Source organism: Coregonus clupeaformis, chromosome 13, assembly GCF_020615455.1.
Source record: "Coregonus clupeaformis isolate EN_2021a chromosome 13, ASM2061545v1, whole genome shotgun sequence".
NCBI lineage: Eukaryota > Metazoa > Chordata > Actinopteri > Salmoniformes > Salmonidae > Coregonus > Coregonus clupeaformis.
The window spans coordinates 4,056,494-4,077,685 of NC_059204.1; the positions used below are offsets into that span (position 1 = coordinate 4,056,494).

At 42.6% G+C, this 21,192-nt stretch overlaps 1 protein-coding gene across 7 annotated transcripts; it reads left to right on the top strand.

Annotated features, from left to right (window-relative positions):
* The first annotated feature begins 8,340 nt into the window (after positions 1 to 8,340).
* LOC123492147 (smoothelin-like protein 2) lies at positions 8,341 to 20,923 on the top strand. 7 transcript variants are annotated; one of them, XM_045224150.1, is made up of 13 exons: positions 8,341 to 8,609; positions 8,713 to 9,576; positions 15,747 to 15,822; positions 15,984 to 16,160; positions 16,314 to 16,508; positions 16,669 to 16,740; positions 17,094 to 17,453; positions 17,598 to 17,660; positions 18,456 to 18,501; positions 18,645 to 18,875; positions 19,330 to 19,447; positions 19,766 to 19,917; positions 20,048 to 20,923. In XM_045224150.1, the coding sequence occupies exons 2-13, from the start codon at positions 9,034 to 9,036 to the stop codon at positions 20,172 to 20,174; spliced, it is 2,160 nt and encodes a 719-aa protein (XP_045080085.1). In that variant the 5' UTR covers positions 8,341 to 8,609; positions 8,713 to 9,033; the 3' UTR covers positions 20,175 to 20,923. The 7 variants fall into 7 exon arrangements, with proteins under 7 accessions (XP_045080085.1, XP_045080087.1, XP_045080081.1 ...); XM_045224146.1 differs by having other exon boundaries at positions 8,343 to 8,609; positions 17,595 to 17,660; XM_045224147.1 differs by having other exon boundaries at positions 8,343 to 8,609; positions 8,968 to 9,576; positions 17,595 to 17,660.
* Positions 20,924 to 21,192: the final 269 nt, after the last annotated feature.

The window sequence follows — 21,192 nt, forward strand, 5'->3', positions numbered from 1 at the left end:
GAAAAAAAAATCCAGAAAATCCCATTGTAGGATTTTTAATGAATTTATTTGCAAATTATGGTGGAAAATAAGTATTTGGTCACCTACAAACAAGCAAGATTTCTGGCTCTCACAGACCTGTAACTTCTTCTTTAAGAGGCTCCTCTGTCCTCCACTCGTTACCTGTATTAATGGCACCTGTTTGAACTTGTTATCAGTATAAAAGACACCTGTCCACAACCTCAAACAGTCACACTCCAAACTTCACAATGGCCAAGACCAAAGAGCTGTCAAAGGACACCAAAAACAAAATTGTAGACCTGCACCAGGCTGGGAAGACTGAATCTGCAATAGGTAAGCAGCTTGGTTTGAAGAAATCAACTGTGGGAGCAATTATTAGGAAATGGAAGACATACAAGACCACTGATAATCTCCCTCGATCTGGGGCTCCACGCAAGATCTCACCCCGTGGGGTCAAAATGATCACAAGAACGGTGAGCAAAAATCCCAGAACCACACGGGGGACCTAGTGAATGACCTGCAGAGAGCTGGGACCAAAGTAACAAAGCCAACCATCAGTAACACACTACGCCGCCAGGGACTCAAATCCTGCAGTGCAAGACGTGTCCCCCTGCTTAAGCCAGTACATGTCCAGGCCCGTCTGAAGTGCATTTGGATGATCCAGAAGAGGATTGGGAGAATGTCATATGGTCAGATGAAACCAAAATATAACTTTTTGGTAAAAACTCAACTCGTCATGTTTGGAGGACAAAGAATGCTGAGTTGCATCCAAAGAACACCATACCTACTGTGAAGCATGGGGTTGGAAACATCATGCTTTGGGGCTGTTTTTCTGCAAAGGGACCAGGACGACTGATCCGTGTAAAGGAAAGAATGAATGGGGCCATGTATCGTGAGATTTTGAGTGAAACCCTCCTTCCATCAGCAAGGGCATTGAAGATGAAACGTGGCTGGGTCTTTCAGCATGACAATGATCCCAAACACACCGCCCGGGCAACGAAGGAGTGGCTTCGTAAAAAGCATTTCAAGGTCCTGGAGTGGCCTAGCCAGTCTCCAGATCTCAACCCCATAGAAAATCTTTGGAGGGAGTTGAAAGTCTGTGTTGCCCAGCGACAGCCCCAAAACATCACTGCTCTAGAGGAGATCTGCATGGAGGAATGGGCCAAAATACCAGCAACAATGTGTGAAAACCTTGTGAAGACTTACAGAAAACGTTTGACCTGTGTCATTGCCAACAAAGGGTTTATAACAAAGTATTGAGAAACTTTTTGTTATTGGCCAAATACTTATTTTCCACCATCATATGCCAATAAATTCATAACAAATCCTACAATGTGATTTTCTGGATTTTTTTTCCTCATTTTGTCTGTCATAGTTGACGTGTACATATGATGAAAATTACAGGCCTCTCTCATCTTTTTAAGTGGGAGAACTTGCACAATTGGTGGCTGACTAAATACTTTTTTTCCCCACTGTATACTCCAGTTCAGAATTAGTTTGTTGTGCTTCGTTGTTTTTGGATTCAGATTTCTATCTATCTATCTTTCGCTCTATCGCTCTCTCGTGTGACAGTACACAGTGTATGTTACGGTTTTCTGTCCCGAATCGGACTTCCATCCTCACAATAGTGTCTGTCATCTCATATCCCATCTTGGCTGTGTAATTTACCATATGCAGCTTATTCACAACCTTCAACACTCCCTGCCTCCTGTTATTTTTGATAACATTATCAGATTTTTTCATATATATTTATATATCTGATTTGATATATACATATATGTTTTTTTGTTTGTAGTGTGCCCTTTTTGAGGAATTTATTATCTGAGAAGAGAATGGGCTCTTTAATTAAATAAACTAAGCATTGATTGAGAGGAATTATTTTGTTGCAACTTGTGAAATCAGACACCCCTTAAAGACGAATAAAACTGATTTGATGACTTATTTTAAACCAGAGTCTGTGTTATTTGCTGTACATGCCTCTTCCTCAATTTTTACAGAGAACTCTGGGGTTTCTTCAGTAGGCACACAATTGAAGAAAACACTCTGAAACGGAGTGAAACAGGGAGGTACTATCTGAAGTTGTCCAAGAAGAAACATTAACGTTTTCCGTTTTGCTATGGTGGGACCCAATGGACACCACCCAGGGGTGTGTTTGGTACGACAGAACAGTGTTCAATGTTTAATTTAATGGAAAAGGAAAGGTACTGAAAGACCAGTTGAACAACGGTATGATTATGGTGGCGCAGAGGGCGATTGTGTATGGTTGGCTGCATGAGTTTTGTGATTTCTAACGCCCATATTGATCAGGCTACTCCTCGTCACACCCACCAAATGTAGCCTACTTCAAAGGCTGTTGAAGAACAGTGCGCACAGTTTTGGGGAAACATGTCGTTCAGTACAAACCGTCACACAACGTAGAAAACGTTGAACCGAACTGAACGCACCCCTGGTCTCTGTTTCACTTTGGTTGTATCTCCAAAGTCTGCGGTGTCTTCCACTCTAGTCATTTGACGTAACTAATCAGAAAGAACTGGATAGGTGAAAGCAGGCATCATTTGCCATATGTCTTCCACCTAGCTTGTCTTTTCAGATCAGTACAGATGGAGAGTAGGAGAGGATGCAACTTCAGTTATTGAGATACACCTTCTGTTTCTTTCCTCCCACGTTCCTAGCCCGGTCCAAGATCTGTTAGTGCAAATAGCCAACTCCTATAGTCACATAACCACTAGAGCATGGTTCCCCAAGAGGTCATTTTATTTGGCCCCCCAAGTTTTTTATTGTTGGACATAAAACATTGTAAAAACACCAGCAAATCAGCTCCAAGTGATTTTAATTTAGAAAATATGTGCCAAAGTATTCCCACACATAATAGAGAGATATATGTGAACGTATACAAACGTAAGCAAGGTTTGAAATTAGTATATTTTGGTCAAATATTATATCTTGTTTGGGCTTCTTGCGGTTAATTTGCAGTTCGCGAATTATTTGTAATTATGTTCTGGCCCCCTGACCATCAGCTCAAGAAAAAATCGTCCCGCGGCTGCATCTAGTTAATCCCTGCGCTAGAGAACAAAGACCACACAAACCGATCTGGGACCAGGCTGCCACATTCCTTTAGAAAATGAAAGGCTGATGTTCTCTCAAAGACCAGCAGAGGGCAATCACACGCAACACAATAAGGCACCTTCAAATCTCGACACCTAACTAAAATTTTCTCGCAGGTCTCCAGTTGCCATCAATGGATGATTTACATGATTCGCGCATGGCTCGTCAGTCAAACTAGGTTTCATGGGGCGAGTGTTGGTGTTTTTTAGAGCAGAACTTTATTACCCATGCAATAGGACAGGCTATTTCCCTGTACTGTACAGTTGGGGGAGCAGATGAAGCTTATAAAGCAGCTCTATTTGGGCCAGAAGCTCTTGTTATCCTGTGCCACTGTAGAGAGTTATCTCATGTCACTTGTCTATCTCAGTTTGATCTGAAATGTCTGATGCTATTAGTTTGATGGCTACTGGATTGATACTTATCTAGTTGAGCCATTAAAATGCCACTTAGCAGCTTTCCCTTATGCAGAGAAAACATTGTCCTACCCTCCCGTTGTCCTAGGGTCAAAATGACCCGCCACTGTGTTGAACCAACTTTATTTAATTTTTATATTTTTGGGATCATTTGTGAGAAGGAGGCAGTGAGGCAGTGAGACCCTAGGACAACGGGAGGGTTAAACAAATTACCTGTCTGTCGTATCAGCCAGTCCGAAATTGCTCCTTATCCCTCCCCCTTGGCCCTAACCCCTTGATCTTAGCATGTCGGAAGGGTCTGGATATGTATCAGCAGTGTAGTGTTGAAACTTCCACCATATTGCTCCCACCTGACAGAGCAGCAAACATTGAAGGGCTGGGGAGGAGCGATTTGGAACTGGCTCTGTTCGTTCTCACAGAGTCAGATTAAACTATATCATGTTTATGCCCGTATGTCTCGGTCCGTGTCAGTCTGTGTGTTAAAGTTCAAAGAGTAGGGTCAGGCTGTGGTGGCACAGATGCACAGGACCGGTCACAGGGTCAATTTGATTTCCTCAACTCCTGCGTCATCTCTGCTCCATCCTCTCTGGCCTCCTTTTGAAAAAGCTCAAAGGTAATCGAGGAGAGGCGGCGAGGAGAGGGAAAGTGGGCGAAAATGCGCTTGTATGAAATGGGACTCTCCTACAACCGTGCTTCATTAGGCAAATTACATTTACAGGGTGGATTTCCAAAATAAATGTATAAAGTGATACAAACTAATTTAGCTAGTTGTGCAATACATTTTATAGATAAAAGGATAAGTAGCATATCGTTTTTAAATGTTTGCATTCTTTTCTCCTTGGAGAAAAATATAGTTGATTCAAAGGGGGTGTGGCAGATTTAAAGATGCACTATGCAGAAATCAGTCCGCCATTCCCTGGTTGCTAAAATTCTAATAGTTCGCCTGATTTCTGTTTATGTGACAAAAAAAGCAACTGTAGTGTAGAGAATCATTGTACCATCTAAACCGCTGTGAAATATATTTTCCATAACCAAAAATATTGTATTTTCTGCTGTTTGTAGCTGGTGTACAAAACCGAAAGTAAAAGAAGCAAGAATTAAACTTGAGAACGGGAAGCATAGAAATAGCGCATATAGAATAGATCTACTGCTTCTTAGACTTGCTTTCAATGAGAATAACATATCTATAACTCACATTTCTATATGAAGTTGGTAAGGTCGCCCAAAAAGTTACATATTGGGCGAAGGCCTCCGGTAGGATACACTTGTGCTTCCTCGCCAAAAGGAGGCTATTGAGGAGGGGATGACCGTCTTTCGTTTGCCTACTAACTAATGTCCTCGACCACTTATCGGTTACTGGGTCACGGAGGAGAGAGGACGGAAGACGGTACTTTTGCCCAAATGAGAACCCCATAGTGTCCCAATTCCAAAATGGCCACTACCGCCTACCCACTAGGAACCTTTCTAGATCTAGAGGGATTGAATGGTGCCGGCAAAACAGCAATAATGACACCGAACATGGTAAGGTGGAGGTAATACAGCTAATACCCATCTAATCCTTTGAGATCTACAGTACGCCTGTTTCTGTAAGCCGTAGGGCTCCATTTGGATTTCAGAAAGATTCAGAAAGAGAGAGCTGAAGCTCTTTGAAAGACTCTAAAGTCCAATCTTTCTTCATACTACTAGTACTGCATGGGAGGCCATGGCCCTAAGGCAAACAGGTGAGTGTCCTTGCGTGCTTTTCAATGTAGCCTGTAATGTTTTTGTTGGACCAAGGGCCAAATCACTCCACACTTGAAGAAACACCACCAGCGACATGAACAATACCTTGTATTACCTCCAATAATAAATCACTTTTACTGCCCTCTCTACCCTCCCTTCCTGCCTGATAAGGTGTGTTTCCTTTCAAAGAACCATGATATCATAATGTTGGCACAATGTTTTGTTTGGTTTGGTTCTAAAATGCCAGTTCTCATAGCAACCGTGATGTCATGGCCTAGACAGAACAGACACCGACATCAATCCGTCATCGATATATGTTTTATAGCAGTTCATAGAAGGAAACTGTTTGTGTACGTTTTTCTCTATAGCACCCGTGGGATATGTCTATACAGGCGTCTGTTTGTATCTTATGTGAACTTGACATAGTGTGGTGGGTAGAAATCAAGGCTATATGAAGCGTTAGACCCCAGTAACCAAAATGACGTTGAAAATACGTATTTTAAACGTCTTTTCCAGATGTTGACATCACGTGCATTTCAGGTGCTGAATGAAATGTTAGAAGATGTATTTTCCGGACGTCGAAAATGCATCTTATACGGACATTGAAATCAGGTGCATTTTAGGTGCTAAATGAAAGGTAAAAATATGTATTTTATGGACGTTGAAAATATGTCATTTTTCAGTCATTGAATCTATGGCCAAATTTATTTCAATTAAGGATGCATTATATCTCAATAATTTTTCATGCCTCAATAGAAAAGAGGAGCCATCTGAAGATTGCAACAAAATATGTATTATTTCTCCCATCTAGCACGTACACTTATGTTTAACTTTTTCAATAGCTTTAAAGCTAGCAGTGATGATGTTCAAATAGTCCAACATAACGAAAAATATACCAACAGGCCAGTTCAACTACAATAACATTCTGAGTAACGGTTACAGATTTTTCTTATCTTGCTATTTATGTGATATGTTGTTGTTTATCTACCTTAATTGAATGCACTGACTGTAAATCACTCTGGATAAGACCAAAATGTCAATGTAAAAGCAAACACTAGCAAAGCATGCTGAGTATTATACTAATGAGCTCCGCCCCCAAACAAGTAAAAATGTGGTCGGTGCGGACCAGATCCAAATCTGAACGAATCATAAACGTCTAGGCTATGTTTCACAAGTTTGAACGTCACAGTACAGTACGGCACAGTTAACTACAGTACAATGCTTTGCTGCTTCAGTGTTTTTAGATATTTTTGTCAGATGTTACTGTGGTATACTGAAGTATAATTACAAGCGTTCCATAAGTGTCAAAGGCTTTTATTGACAATTACATTAAGTTTATGCAAAGAGTCAATATTTGCAGTGTTGACCCTTCTTTTTCAAGACCTCTGCAATCCGCCCTGGCATGCTGTCAATTAACTTCTGGGCCACATCCTGACTGATGGCAGCCCACTCTTGCATAATCAATGCTTGGAGTTTGTCCGAATTTGTGGGTTTTTGTTTGTCCACCCGCCTCTTGAGGATTGACCACAAGTTCTCAATGGGATTAAGGGTTGGGGAGTTTCCTGGCCATGGACCCAAAGTTATCACTTTTGCCTTATGGCAAGGTGCTCCATCATGCTGGAAAAGGCAATGTTCGTCACTAAACTGTTCTTGGATGGTTGGGAGAAGTTGCTCTCGGAGTATGTGTTGGTACCATTCTTTATTCATGGCTGTGTTCTTAGGCAAAATTGTGAGCCCACTCCCTTGGCTGAGAAGCAACCCCACACATGAATGGTCTCAGGATGCTTTACTGTTGGCATGACACAGGACTGATGGTAGCGCTCACCTTGTCTTCTCCAGACAAGCTTTTTTCCGGATGCCCCAAACAATCGGAAAGGGGATTCATCAGAGAAAATGACTTTACCCCAGTCCTCAGCAGTCCAATCCCTGTACCTTTTGCAGAATATCAGTCTGTCCCTGATGTTTTTCCTGGAGAGAAGTGGTTTCCTCGCTGCCCTTCTTGACACCAGGCCATCCTCCAAAAGTCTTCGCCTCACTGTGCGTGCAGATGCACTCACACCTGCCTGCTACCATTCCTGAGCAAGCTCTGCAATGGTGGTGCCCCGATCCCGCAGCTGAATCAACTTTAGGAGACGGTCCTGGCACTTGCTGGACTTTCTTGGGTGCCCTGAATCCTTCTTCACAACAATTGAACCTCTCTCCTTGAAGTTCTTGATGATCCGATAAATGGTTGATTTAGGTGCAATCTTACTAGCAGCAATATCCTTGCCTGTGAAGCCCTTTTTGTGCAAAGCAATGATGATGGCACGTGTTTCCTTGCAGGTAACCATGGTTAACAGAGGAAGAACAATGATTTCAAGCACCACCCTCCTTTTAAAGCTTCCAGTCTGTTATTCTAACTCAATCAGCATGACAGAGTGATCTCCAGCCTTGTCCTCGTCAACACTCTCACTGTGTTAACGAGAGAATCACTGACATGATGGCACCTGGTCCTTTTGTGGCAGGGCTGAAATGCAGTGGAAATGTTTTTTGGGGGATTAAGTTCATTTTCATGGCAAAGAGGGACTTTGCAATTAATTGCAATTCATCTGATCACTCTTCATAACATTTTGGAGTATATGCAAATTGGCATCATAAAAACTGAGGCAGCAGACTTGGTGAAAATTTATATTTGTGTCATTCTCAAAACTTTTGACCATGTGAAATCACTGGTTCAGGCTTGTCATTCTCTAATCTCTCAATGCATTCCCTTATCTTATATCGGGCACATTTAGGTGATGTAAACTTCTCTCTCCTACACACACACACACACACACACACACACACACACACCAGTGGAGGCTGGTGGGAGGAGCCATAGGAGGATGGGCTCATTGTAATGGCTGGAATGGAATTAATGGAACGGAGCCAAACGTGGTTTGAAACCGCTTGATACCGTTCCATTGATTCCATTCCAGCCATTACAATGAGCCTGTCATCCTATAGCTCCTCCCACCAGCCTCCACTGACACACACACACACACACACACACACACTTACTTTCAACTCCAGCACAAGTTGGGCCCACAGCAGAGTGGGAGGGAGGAGTGCTACCCTCCCCTTTTACTCCCTCCTCCCCCTTATTCCCCTAATACAGAGATGAACCTGCTCACAAGGCTGGTGGTTAAAGCAGAGCTGCACAGCATACAGAACACACACAATAAAGCAATTCTCATGACATTACTTTAGAGGTGTGTGGATGCACTCCACACAAACAAACAAACAAACAAACAGACACATACACACATGAACACACTGCTATAAACATACACACGTGGGGACTGGACTACTCCACTACTGGACCTCTCCCTCTGCAGGACTCTCCAAAAGGTTTGTTTGATATGTCTACCTCCACACATTTTCCATGACCTCGGCAGTTTGATAGTTAACTTGATTTTGAAGGGTATAATTTTGCATCTCTCTTTTTGAACAGAACCACAGAGCCTAGAAATAACAGCTCTTGTCCTCTGTGGAAGTGAGCGAGTCTGACTGTGTCGAGACTGAAAGACCTCTGTGGAGTTTATTGACTTGGCTGCTTAGCAATCTATCTTCCAGCACAGTCCTCCTTTAAAACTATTTTAACTGTACTGGGAAACGGTTATAGAACACCTTCTAAAACTCCCCCCTTCTAAGACCTCTCTGTGGTATTAGAGAAAGATCAATCCCTCCTTTCATCACCTCCTCTCAGCAGCGCAGGCAGGAGAAACGGGGAGAGGAGGAGAAGAGGAGGAAAGAACAGTCGTCCATTAAACATATGCACCACTTCATTTCCTCTAAGCTGGGGGTGACTGTCACTAGTGGGGACATGGACGCTGGGGACGCCGCGTGCGACGAGACGGTGTGCGAGGCGCTGGGTCGCTTCGAGGCCACGCTGGCGGCGGCAGTGCGCGAGGTGCACGTGGACGTGAGTGCCTTCAAGCGGGGAGTGGAGCAGCGGGTGGACGAGGCGTGCCAAGCCCAGAAGCCCCTGGCCGAGGCGATGCAACGGCTGACGCAGGAGAACCTGCAGCTCCGGAGTCAGCTGGAGGTGCTGGCCCGCCTGATGGAGGGTCTGACAGGGAGAGGGGTGGACAGGAGCGCCCTGGAGGAGAGGGACAGTAGGGGACAGATCCCCATGACTTCGTCCCAGGGGATGATGAACAGGAGCCAGGGGAGTCCCTCCACCATGGTCCCCACTGGACCATCAGAGTCTGGTTCTTCTGGTCTTGGTTCTGGTTCTTTTGGTTCTGTTGCCTCTAGTTCCACATCAGCCCATCTCTCCAGCAGAGAGCCCATTGAGGACAGCAGCATGGTTAATGTGAGTATTGCCTTGTTACTGGAGAAGATATTGTCCCATTTAGTATCATTTAGTCGAATGCAAGGGAATGTCATCTGGGAGAAGTGAAAGCCTTTCATGGTTGTGTGTGTGTGTGTGTGCGTGTGTGTGTGTGTGTGTGTGTGTGTGTGTGTGTGTGTGTGTGTGTGTGAGAGAGAGAGAGAGAAAGCGAGAAAGAGAGATTGAGACAGTGCTAAGTTGTAAATCTGTTGTCTCTCTCAGTGGGGAAAGTGCTGTGTTTCCCCTGGTCATTCACTTTAAACTCCTGGCTTAGTGTAGTACTAATAAATTAAACAGTGTGAAGCTGTGTCTATCTACAGTAGGCAGTAATGGGACAAGAGCAAGCTGTCCATCCTCCACCCGAATGACCTTCTTTAAACATGTCACTTTCTGCATTTGGAGACACTACAAAAAACGAATTAAAGCGTCTATGTGTACACCACAGGAGGCTGCTATGGGGAGGACAGCTCATAATAATGGCTGGAACGGAGCAAATGGAATGGCATCAAACCATGTGTTGGATGTATTTGATACCATTCCACAAATTCCGCTCCATCCATTACCACGAGCCCGTCCTCCCCAATTAAGGTGCCACCAACCTCCTGTGGTGTACACACACATTCATGAATACACACACACACACACACACACACCAGAAAATAGTGGAATGTACTTGGAAATACACTTGGAAAGTATTGGCATGTATTTGAAAATATTCAAATACACTGACTCAAATACACTCCCATGCATTTAACCCGGGTGGTTTCAGTGTTTTGAAATAATGTATTTGAAACTACTTTCAAATAGTAGGCTATTTATAGGAAATTATTTGAAAAATACTTTCAAATACTTCCAATAGGAGTAGTTGATTCGGGCCACATTATTTGAAAATTCTCAAATACACAGAGTATAAGTATTTAAATAACAAATAACACACAGACACACACACACATTTTTGCAGACACCCAAACTCTACACATTCAATGTAGCATCTCCGCTGGGGGTTTCTCCAGTGGGACCATGAGCATGACCTCCAGAGGACCTCTTACTGTCTGCCTGTCTGTCATTAGGTACCTCCCATTGAAAGAAGATCCTGTACTTGTACACACATGAATGCTCCCACAGTTTTATTATTTATTCAGACTGTGTAAGGGTATCTATTTTTCTTTCATTGCTATTTTTAAGTGTACTTTTTGTACCCTGTAGTGCACCTTAAACTAACTGGACGCTCGTACACTACTTCTAATCTCTCAATGAATCCAAAGATTTCTGTCTGTCTGTGTGTTTTTCAGTTAAGCCAAGAGGCCAGTCAGTGCTATCTGGTCCTCTATCCCCCTCTGTCCGCTCCTTCCGTCCCCCCAAAAGGGCACATGTATTTTTGGCAGGGCAGGCCTGATTGATGGCCCTGGTCCTGGACATTTGGGTTGGAGCTCTTTAGGGCCGCTCTGTACCCCCCCTGGTCCGTGTGGAGCTTGTTAAGGGGGATTTTAGAGGTTCACCGGGGTCATTTTAAACCTCACATCGCATTTTAAAACAGGCCTTTTTATAGCCGCCCCCAAGCCAGCTTGAGTCCTCAGCTGTGTGTGTGTGTGTTTCACCTGAAAGTATATTTTCCAGTCTTGGTTCAGGATATATTTTAATAGCACCACAAAGTCCTAGCTAACATAACTTCCCATAACTGACGTCATGTTGCAACTCTAGATGTATAGAAACAGAGAGAAAGGCTGGAAGAGGAGACGGACATAGCAGCAACCCACTCCACCTTTCCCAGCACCCTCATCGCTCTCCACATCTTTCCCATAATACTCATATAGTGAGGGTGATGAATGTTTACGTCACCCCTGTTACGGGTTAATAAAGTTGTAACTTTTTGGAAATTACCTCACCTTAGTCACCTGTGTAATTTTGTCATGGTTGGATGGAGGTGAAGGTCAATGCTAAGAATGTGAGAGGGGCATAGTGGTAATTGGGCAAGATAATTAGTTCTGAGATTGACATTACATACAGGTACTATGTATGGGTTTGCTGAGAGGTCAGCGTGTATCTGGTAGTATGAAGATAAGAGCCCAGCTAGCACATTTGGTTCTTTGGAAGATGTGGGAACGTATGTTTTTGGTTTCACATTGGTTGTGGGAACGAAGCCATATGTTTCCTGACCGGTAAAACTGAACGTTATTTAAACATTCTGAGAACAGAAGTGAAAATGTTGCCTGTTCTGGGAACATTTATTTTTAGGTTGCAGAGAGGTTCGGAGAACATTTTACTCTGGTTCCTTAAAAGAGTTCCTGGGAGGTTTTATTAACGCTCTGAGAAATAAGGTTATTTGGAGGTTTTTGAATAACTTCCTTAAAACTTTCACTGAATGTTTCAATAAGACGTTTAACAACACTGCTAACTTATTTTGGGATAACTTTTTTAAACTCCAAGCACAGATAGGACACATGAAAATGCATTTCCTTAGGCTTTAATCATGCGAACACATTTCTTTTTTATTGTGACACGGCATCAGTGAGATTCAAACTTATAATCTTCTGTTCTCTCTCTATGGAGCTAGCATGCCATGTTTTTTAAGCATACAAAGCTGTTAATTTTAGTCTATTCAAACAGACCCTATTTCAAAGGAAACAAGCACTCATTAAGATTAGGTGTGGCCAATTAGTGGGTGCGGCCAACACACCTGAACACACTTAAGATAGAGGATAGAGTTTTGTTGATGGTGAGAATGGAATGTATATGTTTTTAAATAACATTCTTAAAATGTTCTCTGAACATTATTACAATTTTCTTGTGGTTTTTATGGAACGTTTTCTTAACGTTCTTGAAACAATTTGAGAACATGATTTTAAATAGAACCATACGGAAACCTGCAGAAAACATTATGCTGAAGAACATTGTTTCTCACCATTCCCTGAACTATTTGAGAAAATTCCCAATATCAAACCAGTAGGAGAAGGTTCCTAGAACACTACCAACATTTAAATTAAATGTAACCATGTTTGAACTTTTAGGAAACTTTCAGTTAAATTAATGAAGTACCAAGATTTTTTTTGTCAAGTTTCTTAAAGGGATACTTCGGGAGTTTGGCAGTGAGGCCCTTTATCTACTTCCCCTGAGTCAGATGAACTTGTGGATACCATTTTTATGTCTCTGTGTCCAATATGAAGGAAGTTAGAGGTAGTTTCGAAAGCCAATGCTAACTAGCGTTAGCGGAATGACTGGAAGTCTATGGGTATCTGCTAGTTCCAGTCATTGCGCTAGTGCTAGTTAGCAATTGCGCTAGTGCTAGTTAGCAACTTCCTTCAAACTGCACGAAGTGACATAAAAATGGTATCCACAAGCATCTGTCTCTGGGGAAGTTTATAAAGGGCCTCACTGCCAAAATCCCGAAGTATGCCTTTAAATGTGCTCAGAATGTTCCAAAGCCAACCAACTATCTTGCACCATTCCCAGAAAGTTGTGGGAAGGTTGTATGCAAAATAACAATAGGACAACCATGCTCTCACCAAGCTCTAAGAAAACTATGGTTCTCAGAATGTTATGTACTAGCTGGAAAGCTATTTTAGATTGTTGCTGGTTACAGGTCAGTATTTTTTGTGTTTCATATCAACTGCTCTTGGGGAATGAGAAGGGGTTGGTTGTTAGAAAGATGATAGGATTAGTGGTTGGTAGGATTATGATAGGAAGATGATAGGTGGTAGGTGATAGTCTGACATGAATTGTTGTTGTTCTTATTTGACTTCCACCCCTAACGTATCTGAACACACCCACACACACATACACAAACACACACACACTTGAATTTGTTATTTGGATCTACAATGAAATAAAGGGTTAGGCTTACAAGTGGTACACACACACTTATCTCGGGGCAGCAAGTACCAGGTGGAGGCCCTTAAGGAACTATTCTGGGTCTCCATATCTCTTCACTTCAGAGCAGCACATGAAGGAGTGCTTCGTCCAACCAATCCCAGTCCTGAGCTGAGCCTCCTGACGAGACGGAAAGTAGAATTCCGAAAGTAGAATTCCGTCTCCCTGTCAATATTCCCCTGAGCTGAATTGCCAGCTGTTCCCCTCTCGAAACACACACCCTGCCAACATTCCACTGCACTGATGTCACCTGGCTGCTCCCCCATCAACCCCGACTACGTCAGAAATTTGCTCCTACAGATTAGCTGGTCAAAAGTAGGCTACATGAAATATGCAATACTGTTAATATAACCGTGTTTTAGTGCAGGTTTTCCGTGAATTTATGTAAATCACAAAGCTCAACTGCAGAAAAATCATCAGCAACAAAAGAGTGATCAAATTAAGATCCTACATCTGTACGTGTGTGTCCCTTGTAATTCCTTGTAGATCTAAATGAAAGGGATCACAGCTGCTACCTCGCTTTCCAACCAAGGTGCATGAATTGAGGAGCAAACTGAAGTAGAGAGGAGATTCAGCAACTCTTGGAGGACAATGGAATTAAATAAAAAAGCATCTTTATAGTTAAAAGTAGATCTAAATAACATCTTAAAATGTGTGTGTGTACCCCTTGTAACTCTAACCCTGTATTTCCTGCAAATGTGTGTGTTTGACTGTTTGTTTGACTCTGTGTGTTTGTATCTGTATGTGTGTTTGCGTGTTTCTGAGGAAAAAGGGAGAGATCGACTAAAAGTAAAAGAGATTCAGAAAGAGAGTGAGCAGGAAAAATAGATAAATGGAGAAGCAGACAGGGTGAGACAGATAGAGAGCAACAATGATACGGTAGGTATGTGAGCCGTGCACACAGATCATCACTACTGCTAATCCTTAGCCTCTGCTGTCCCTAGCCTCTGCTATGATGACTTGACCGGGCTCTCATCGTGGCTCTATCGCTGGCAGTCGCAGCCATAGGGGGATAGCGGGAGCTATCCAGCGGGCTCTGAAGTACTGAGTTCTGGCACTGAATGATAGCATTGGAACTGTTTGGCTGTGCTACTACTAACTCCCTGATCTCAAAAGGCCCTGTTTGGGGCTATATTAGGATGTAAGAGGAGTGGGGGACATTGGGGTGACTGATTACAACTCCAAAATAGCTCTAGGACTTAAGCCTTGTCTCTCCACACCTCTCAGTTAGACCGACGCGCTGAGCCTCAGACCCACCAAAGACTACAATTACAATTGGGACTTATGGAGACCCAGAGACCAATAGGAATAATACCATTCCCAGATCAAATGTCCAATGTTGTAATTGTCAAGGGGGGGTCAAAATGGCTCTGTTTTTTTTCTTGGTGGGTGGGGGTAAAGAAGACCTAAAGCTGTACTTTCGTTTGTATCCACAAGGTGGACCATGTTTTCAATTTGCTAATCTGGCCATTTAAGGCTATGCTAGATTCTAAGGCTACGCTCCTGGTGCCATTTTGGGCCTGTAGCAAATTCCAGTTTGTTGTCCCCCACGATGAAATCGGGGAGGGGACCGTCCGTCCGTTAGTCACACGCCATATCTCAGACAGCACTGGACAGATTTTGACAAAACTTGTGTGAATGATGCATCTTGCCATAGAGATCCAGCATTTACAAAATGACACTGATTGGCCCAAGGCGGGAGCTATAGTAATTAACTGAAACGTGAGAGAGGGAGGCGAAAAGAGAGCAGGTGGCGTTTTTATTTTGCACATGAAATGGAGTACAGGGCGTGGATTAGCTAAAGAGACTGCAGGGCTCGAAAATCAGGGCTGCCTGCTGGCCCGGCAACATCTGCCGAGTTCACCGGACCAGTTAATAAAGCTTTCATTCACACTTGTTATCAACCAGCATTCCCTCTCTGTCTTGAGTGAGCCCCGCCTCAGTAGGCTACGTCCTGGATACTCGCACCAGACCCTTCTCAGCGGAGAAGTCCCATCAATTCAGAGTTAAACATGGGCACGCGCATTCAAAGGTCCTCCACCTGCTTTTCACAGCGATGTCAATAAATAAAGTAACCACGGGAAGCGTGTTGGCCATTCGAATGCATAAGCAAAAATCATAATAACATTTCTTAACAGGGCCATGAGCCATACCCACATCATTTATTGTTTCTGATTTAACTTACATTTGTTTTACAGGTTATGTTATTGTGTGCTCTTTTAGATTGTGCCTCTTGTGTAGTAATGTGGCCGTAGTTAAGTGTGTTCTGTTTCTCTTATATATAGGGTCACAAAGGTGTTGACAAAATGGAAGACAAAAATGTTGCTGCTGTGTTGGAGAATGGACATCACAAAGAGCAAGGTTTAGACACACACCAGGGTTGGGGTCAATTCAGTTGAAAAATCTAAGTTATTATTCAAGATTTTAGAAAACAATGGGCAATTTTCGATAATGGAATTGAATTGAAACTGAATTGACACACACACCTCTTTCCTCATGCATGTCTGCTACCTCCCATTCAGTCAGTGGTCAGGCAGCAGAGAAGCACAAGCCTCATCTCCCAGTCAGTGCCATGACCAGGACTTGTCCCGAGTCACCAGCTGGCCCCAGACGAGCCTCAGTGGAGCTCAAGTCTGCTGGTCATTTATTAGCATGTGTCACCTCACCCAAAGCAAGACCAGATGTTTTGTTTAAATCTGGTGAGTAAAATAACTGTAATATCGTATAGCTAGCTATATGTTACATATTTGTTTACTTACCTTGAAAGCAGGCTATGGATATTTTTGTAAGTCATTCTTTGTTTAACTCTAATCTTTCCTCCTCTTATTGTATGTACACTCCTAACAAATCAGATGACTCATCATTCGGCGAGCCACATCTTCCCTGCACTGCCATGACCAAAACAGACTCCCCAACTGGCCCCAAACCGCCAGCACAATCTCCTTCTTTGGCCCGAAAGTCTCCTGCTCCAACACCAAAGTCTCCGACCTACCCAATAGCTGACATCACCACTCCCAAAACAGCACTTGATGCTCTGTTTAGTCCTGGTGAGTAGAAAATGGATTGGATTTAGTGCAAAAGTCTAGTAATTTTGGGGTGAACTATCCCTTTAAGATGTGCTCTAAAGTATCTACCTTTATTATTAATAAAGGTAAATTAAGGAACATATCCATGGCTGACTTTGTTGACTTGTCTTGGTTGTTTCAGCACCAGCATTGAAGAGAGAGACCCCTGTATCAATGCGTACATTTAACCTTCCAGGCCTATCACAAGGATCAGGTACATCATATTTTTGCTTTCGATGGCCTAGACTGTAACATGTAGTCTTTTCTGCCAGAATGGGAATCTTTGTATGCCTGTCATCTACGCTCATTGACATCTGGCCAGGTTCAAATAGTACTTGTTTTCTTTCAAATACAAATACTTGTTGATTTAAGCCTGCCTGGAGTGCCAAATGTACAAGGTTTCCATTGGTTCCATTGCGCCAGGCAAGCTCAATCAAGTGAACTCAGGTCTGGTTGACACAATCCATCTGACCTGATGTCACCCTCTAGTCCAAATCACACCTTGCATACAAGCTAAACCTTACCAGCTAACCTTTTCTCTTCTTCTGTCTATTCTCACCCAATCAGAGAGTTTTTCTGGACAACAAACGCAAGTGAGGTCACCAGTCAGCAGTCTTGCAGTGCAGAAGGAGAACACCACCCCTGTATCTCTGGCCCCGCCCCATACCCCTGTCAGTGCCTTGAGCAGAACTAGCCCAGAGTCACCAACTGCACATGCCCCAAATCAGTCCTCTGCCACCCCATCTTGGTCTCCTTCTGCCGCAACTCAGTCCCCTACCACCCCAACTCAGTCTTCTGCAGCCCCAACTCAGTCTCCTGTAGCCCGTCCATCTCCTTCCCCTGCACCCAAAACACCTAGTCAACCAGTATTTGAGAAGACCACACCCAAAGCATCGGGAGAATTTCCTTTCAAACGTGGTGAACGTGGTTAGTACCACAGGGACACAAGGACTCCTCTCTCTGTACTATCTATTTTCTCTTTTCCGTTTATGACTTTGTTCTTTCCCATTTCTTTGTCTGATCTCCAGTTCTATTTCAGTTTCTTTCTCTTCTTTCGTTCTTTTACAGTAGCACCTGCAGTTAAGGCAGCGAGCCCGAGTCTAACGCGTAGCATGAGCTTCCCAGCAACCACAGGTAAAACTAGGAACTGGGCCCGGATTTGCAAAACCTTCTTAAGAAGAATGTTCTTCTTAATTGTCATTTTTTCCTTAACTATAAATGTATGAAGAAAGTTTTGCAAAGTTCCTAATCCTCAAGAAGGTTCTAGGAAATGTGCTTACATTATTTCTTATGCTTCTCCTTAAGCAAAAAGTTCCGAATAAATTAGATTATTGAAAATAAAGTTATCGGATTTCTTCTTGGAAATGTTCTTAATTCCAAGATAGCTAAACCCTGGTCTTAAAAACTCAGGGCAGTGAGACAATAAGCTAATGAAAGCAATTGAACATGTTTAATTCACTCACAAACTTCAACTGAAAGTTTCAGTATTATTAAATTATTTCAGTTATTTTAAACCCAAGAACATCTCAGTAATAAGTATGCTAGCATGATTGCCATTGCTAGCTAGATTGCTAGCTAGACCGGATGCCTAGCAAAAATCATCTTAAGAAGATAGTTAAGATGTTCATAAGAAGATATTTGAGAAGTTTGTAAGAAAAATAATGAATTCTTAAGAAATGTTTGAGGAATTGCACTTACAAACTATCTTATGAACTTCTTATTTTTTTCTTAAAAAGCTTCTTAAGTTTTTGTGTAAAGTGTTTTGTGAATCTTTGTTCATTGTGTGTTGTGCTGTCTGCCTTTGCCTCTCTTAGTATTTTGTTCATTGTCAGGTTAACATTGTCCTCTCTCTCTCTGTCGCTCGCTCGCTCTCTCCCCCTCCCCCTCTCTGTATGTCTGTTTCTTTCACTCTCTCTGTGTGATGTGCAGAAAAACTCCTACCCCCCAGAAAAGTGCCTCCCTCTGGCACAGACAGGTCAGTCCTATAAAACATAAAGCATACTATAAAACATCTAAAATTAGACACTATTCAAATACATGTAAATCACAACCATGTAAACCCGCCATTTTAGTATTTATTCAGAATCCTAATTATGTAAATGTTTACATAATCTTTAGGAGCCTGGACAAGTTTGGCGGTCCGGACAAGTTTGGTGGTCCAAATAAATTTGGTGGTCCGAACAAGTTTGGCGGTCCGGACAAGTTAGGCGGTCCGGACAGGCTTGGAGGTCTGGACAAGTTTGGGGGCGGTGGGGAGCGGAAGCTGCAGAGATCACAAACGCTGCCTCGCAACCTCGGGATGCAGGGCAAACGGTCTCTGTTTGAGAGTTTGGCCTCCGAGTGTGACAGGTATAGAAGGCACAGTCAGTCACCCTGACTTCACCCATTGTCTCTCTTGCCTGACTTAGCTAGCTATTACTCCCTATTGAGTAATTGCTAAAGCCTAGGTTTTGTGGTTATGAAACCACAACCCTACTCCTATCAACCCAGTATTTTGTGTTGAGCGTCAATAAAAACCAACAGGTCCTTAGTATCACATTTGACATGTTCCCCAACCCTTTATTACATGTATATTATCACTATCATTGTGTGATATGTCAGACAGTTGGGTCCTGTTTATATGCCACTTAGCAAACACTGTTATCCAAAGTGACTTAAAGGATAGTGTGTGCATACATTTTTAGTGTGTGTGTAAAGAATCCCTTTGGGAATTTAACCCATTACCTTGGTGTTTCTAGCACCATGTTCTTACCAAGTGAACTATACAGCCACAAACAACTGACCACCTCTATGTTCCACTAAGCAGGTCCAAGGCTGCAGGCTCCAAGCCCAAACTGCAGCGCTCTCAGAGTTTTAATAGCGCCAGCAGCATTAAGGCAACGCTCCTGGAGTGGTGCCGCTCCAAAACTTTTGGCTACCAGGTGAGTCCAGCCCTAGTCCCTTGTGACAGACTGTTCACAATGTGATAAATGTTAGCTAGCACACTTGAGATTTGATTCTGGTTTCCAGCAATTTGTCTATCCCAGTTCTTCCCAGGGCTTTAGACAGCATAAGAGGCTCCATATTATGATACCATTAACTTTTGTTCATAACTGGACCATGTGTGTTATGTTAATGAGAGATTTACCAGCAAATATTTCCCTTAAAGTTAGTCAATGTATAGGATTACTTATGTTTTTAACTGGTCTTCTATGGAAATAACACTGCAATTTGGCTCCTACCATTCTCTCCTCCACCAGAACATAGACATCCAGAACTTCTCATCCAGCTGGTGTGATGGGATGGCCTTCGCTGCGCTGGTCCACTCCTTCTTCCCCCTGGAGTTTGACTACAACACACTGAACTCTGCCAATCGCAAACACAACTTTGAAGTGGCCTTCACCACAGCAGAGTAAGTATGTGTGTGTGTGTGGGGGGGGTCTGTGGCATACGGTATTATAATATAGATGTATTGGAAACCTTATCTTTAAATATTGTGGGTTATATCTTTTATTTTCTCTCTCTCCTTCTGTCTCTCTTAGGGAGCAAGCTGACTGTGTGCGTCTCATAGAGGTAGAGGATATGATGGTGATGGGTAACAAACCAGACCCCATGTGTATCTTCACCTACATCCAGTCACTCTACAACCACCTCAAGAAGTTTGAGTGACACTCCCGTGCAGAGGCGACCACCCCTATCACCAGCCACACTGACACGTCGTCAGCGAAGCAAAGCACTACTCGCTACTTGGTTCAACTCTTGATAACTGTATATGACGATTGTGCTTGTACAATTCTATTTGAATTTGTCTTGTCATGTAATAATGTGCTGTGCATATGGTTTGGGGCTCTTATTTTGCCTCCTTTAGAAAATAGAGGTAGTGAATTTGGGAAAAGATTGTAGTTTTACAAATATATTTTTTAACTCAGAGAGCCACCTGCTGGTTAATTTCTAGTGGTGTAATTAGGATACAATGTAGATCATAAAATAAATTAAACAAGATCTATAAAATAGTGTTTTTCAAGCATGAAGCTAGCAAAACATCTGAAAGACATAATTTAAAAATCAAGTTGCAAAGAAAGTGGGAAGAAAGTGAAAATGAAAGAAGTGTAAATGCAAAGAAAGGTGGCAGGAGCAACTTGTTAGTTGTACGCACTGGTCTAGAATCAGTTGGGCCTTCTGCTGATGCCAAGGGACTCAAGGCATTTTCAAAGGAATGTCTTGCAGTGAGATCATGATATTTACAGGTATGTTGATGTTTAAAAGGCATTTCTATGTAATAAAAAGTCCAGATTGTCAGTGTTACAAATAAATAGCTGTATCTACAATTTGTATTCAATGTCAATCAAATGTAATGGCTGAGTGTTTATTTCAACTGTATTAAAATAATAGTGATGTACACTATTTTTATCACTGTCTGAATTAGGTAATGTGTATGTTGTTATTATATATTGGGAATGAAACCAGCCAGAGTGGGGCTTATCTCGCGTTCACGTACTAGTCTGAACTAGGAAACACAGAAATTACCAAATTGCTAACTGGTTGAACACGGCACGTATATAACTCAGTGGTATAACTACAACCAGTTAGCAAGTCGGAAATGTCTGAGATTCCTAGTTCAGACTAACACGGGAACACAGCATTAAACCAGCAACCATTTGGTTACAGTTGTAGTGTCGAGTTAAAT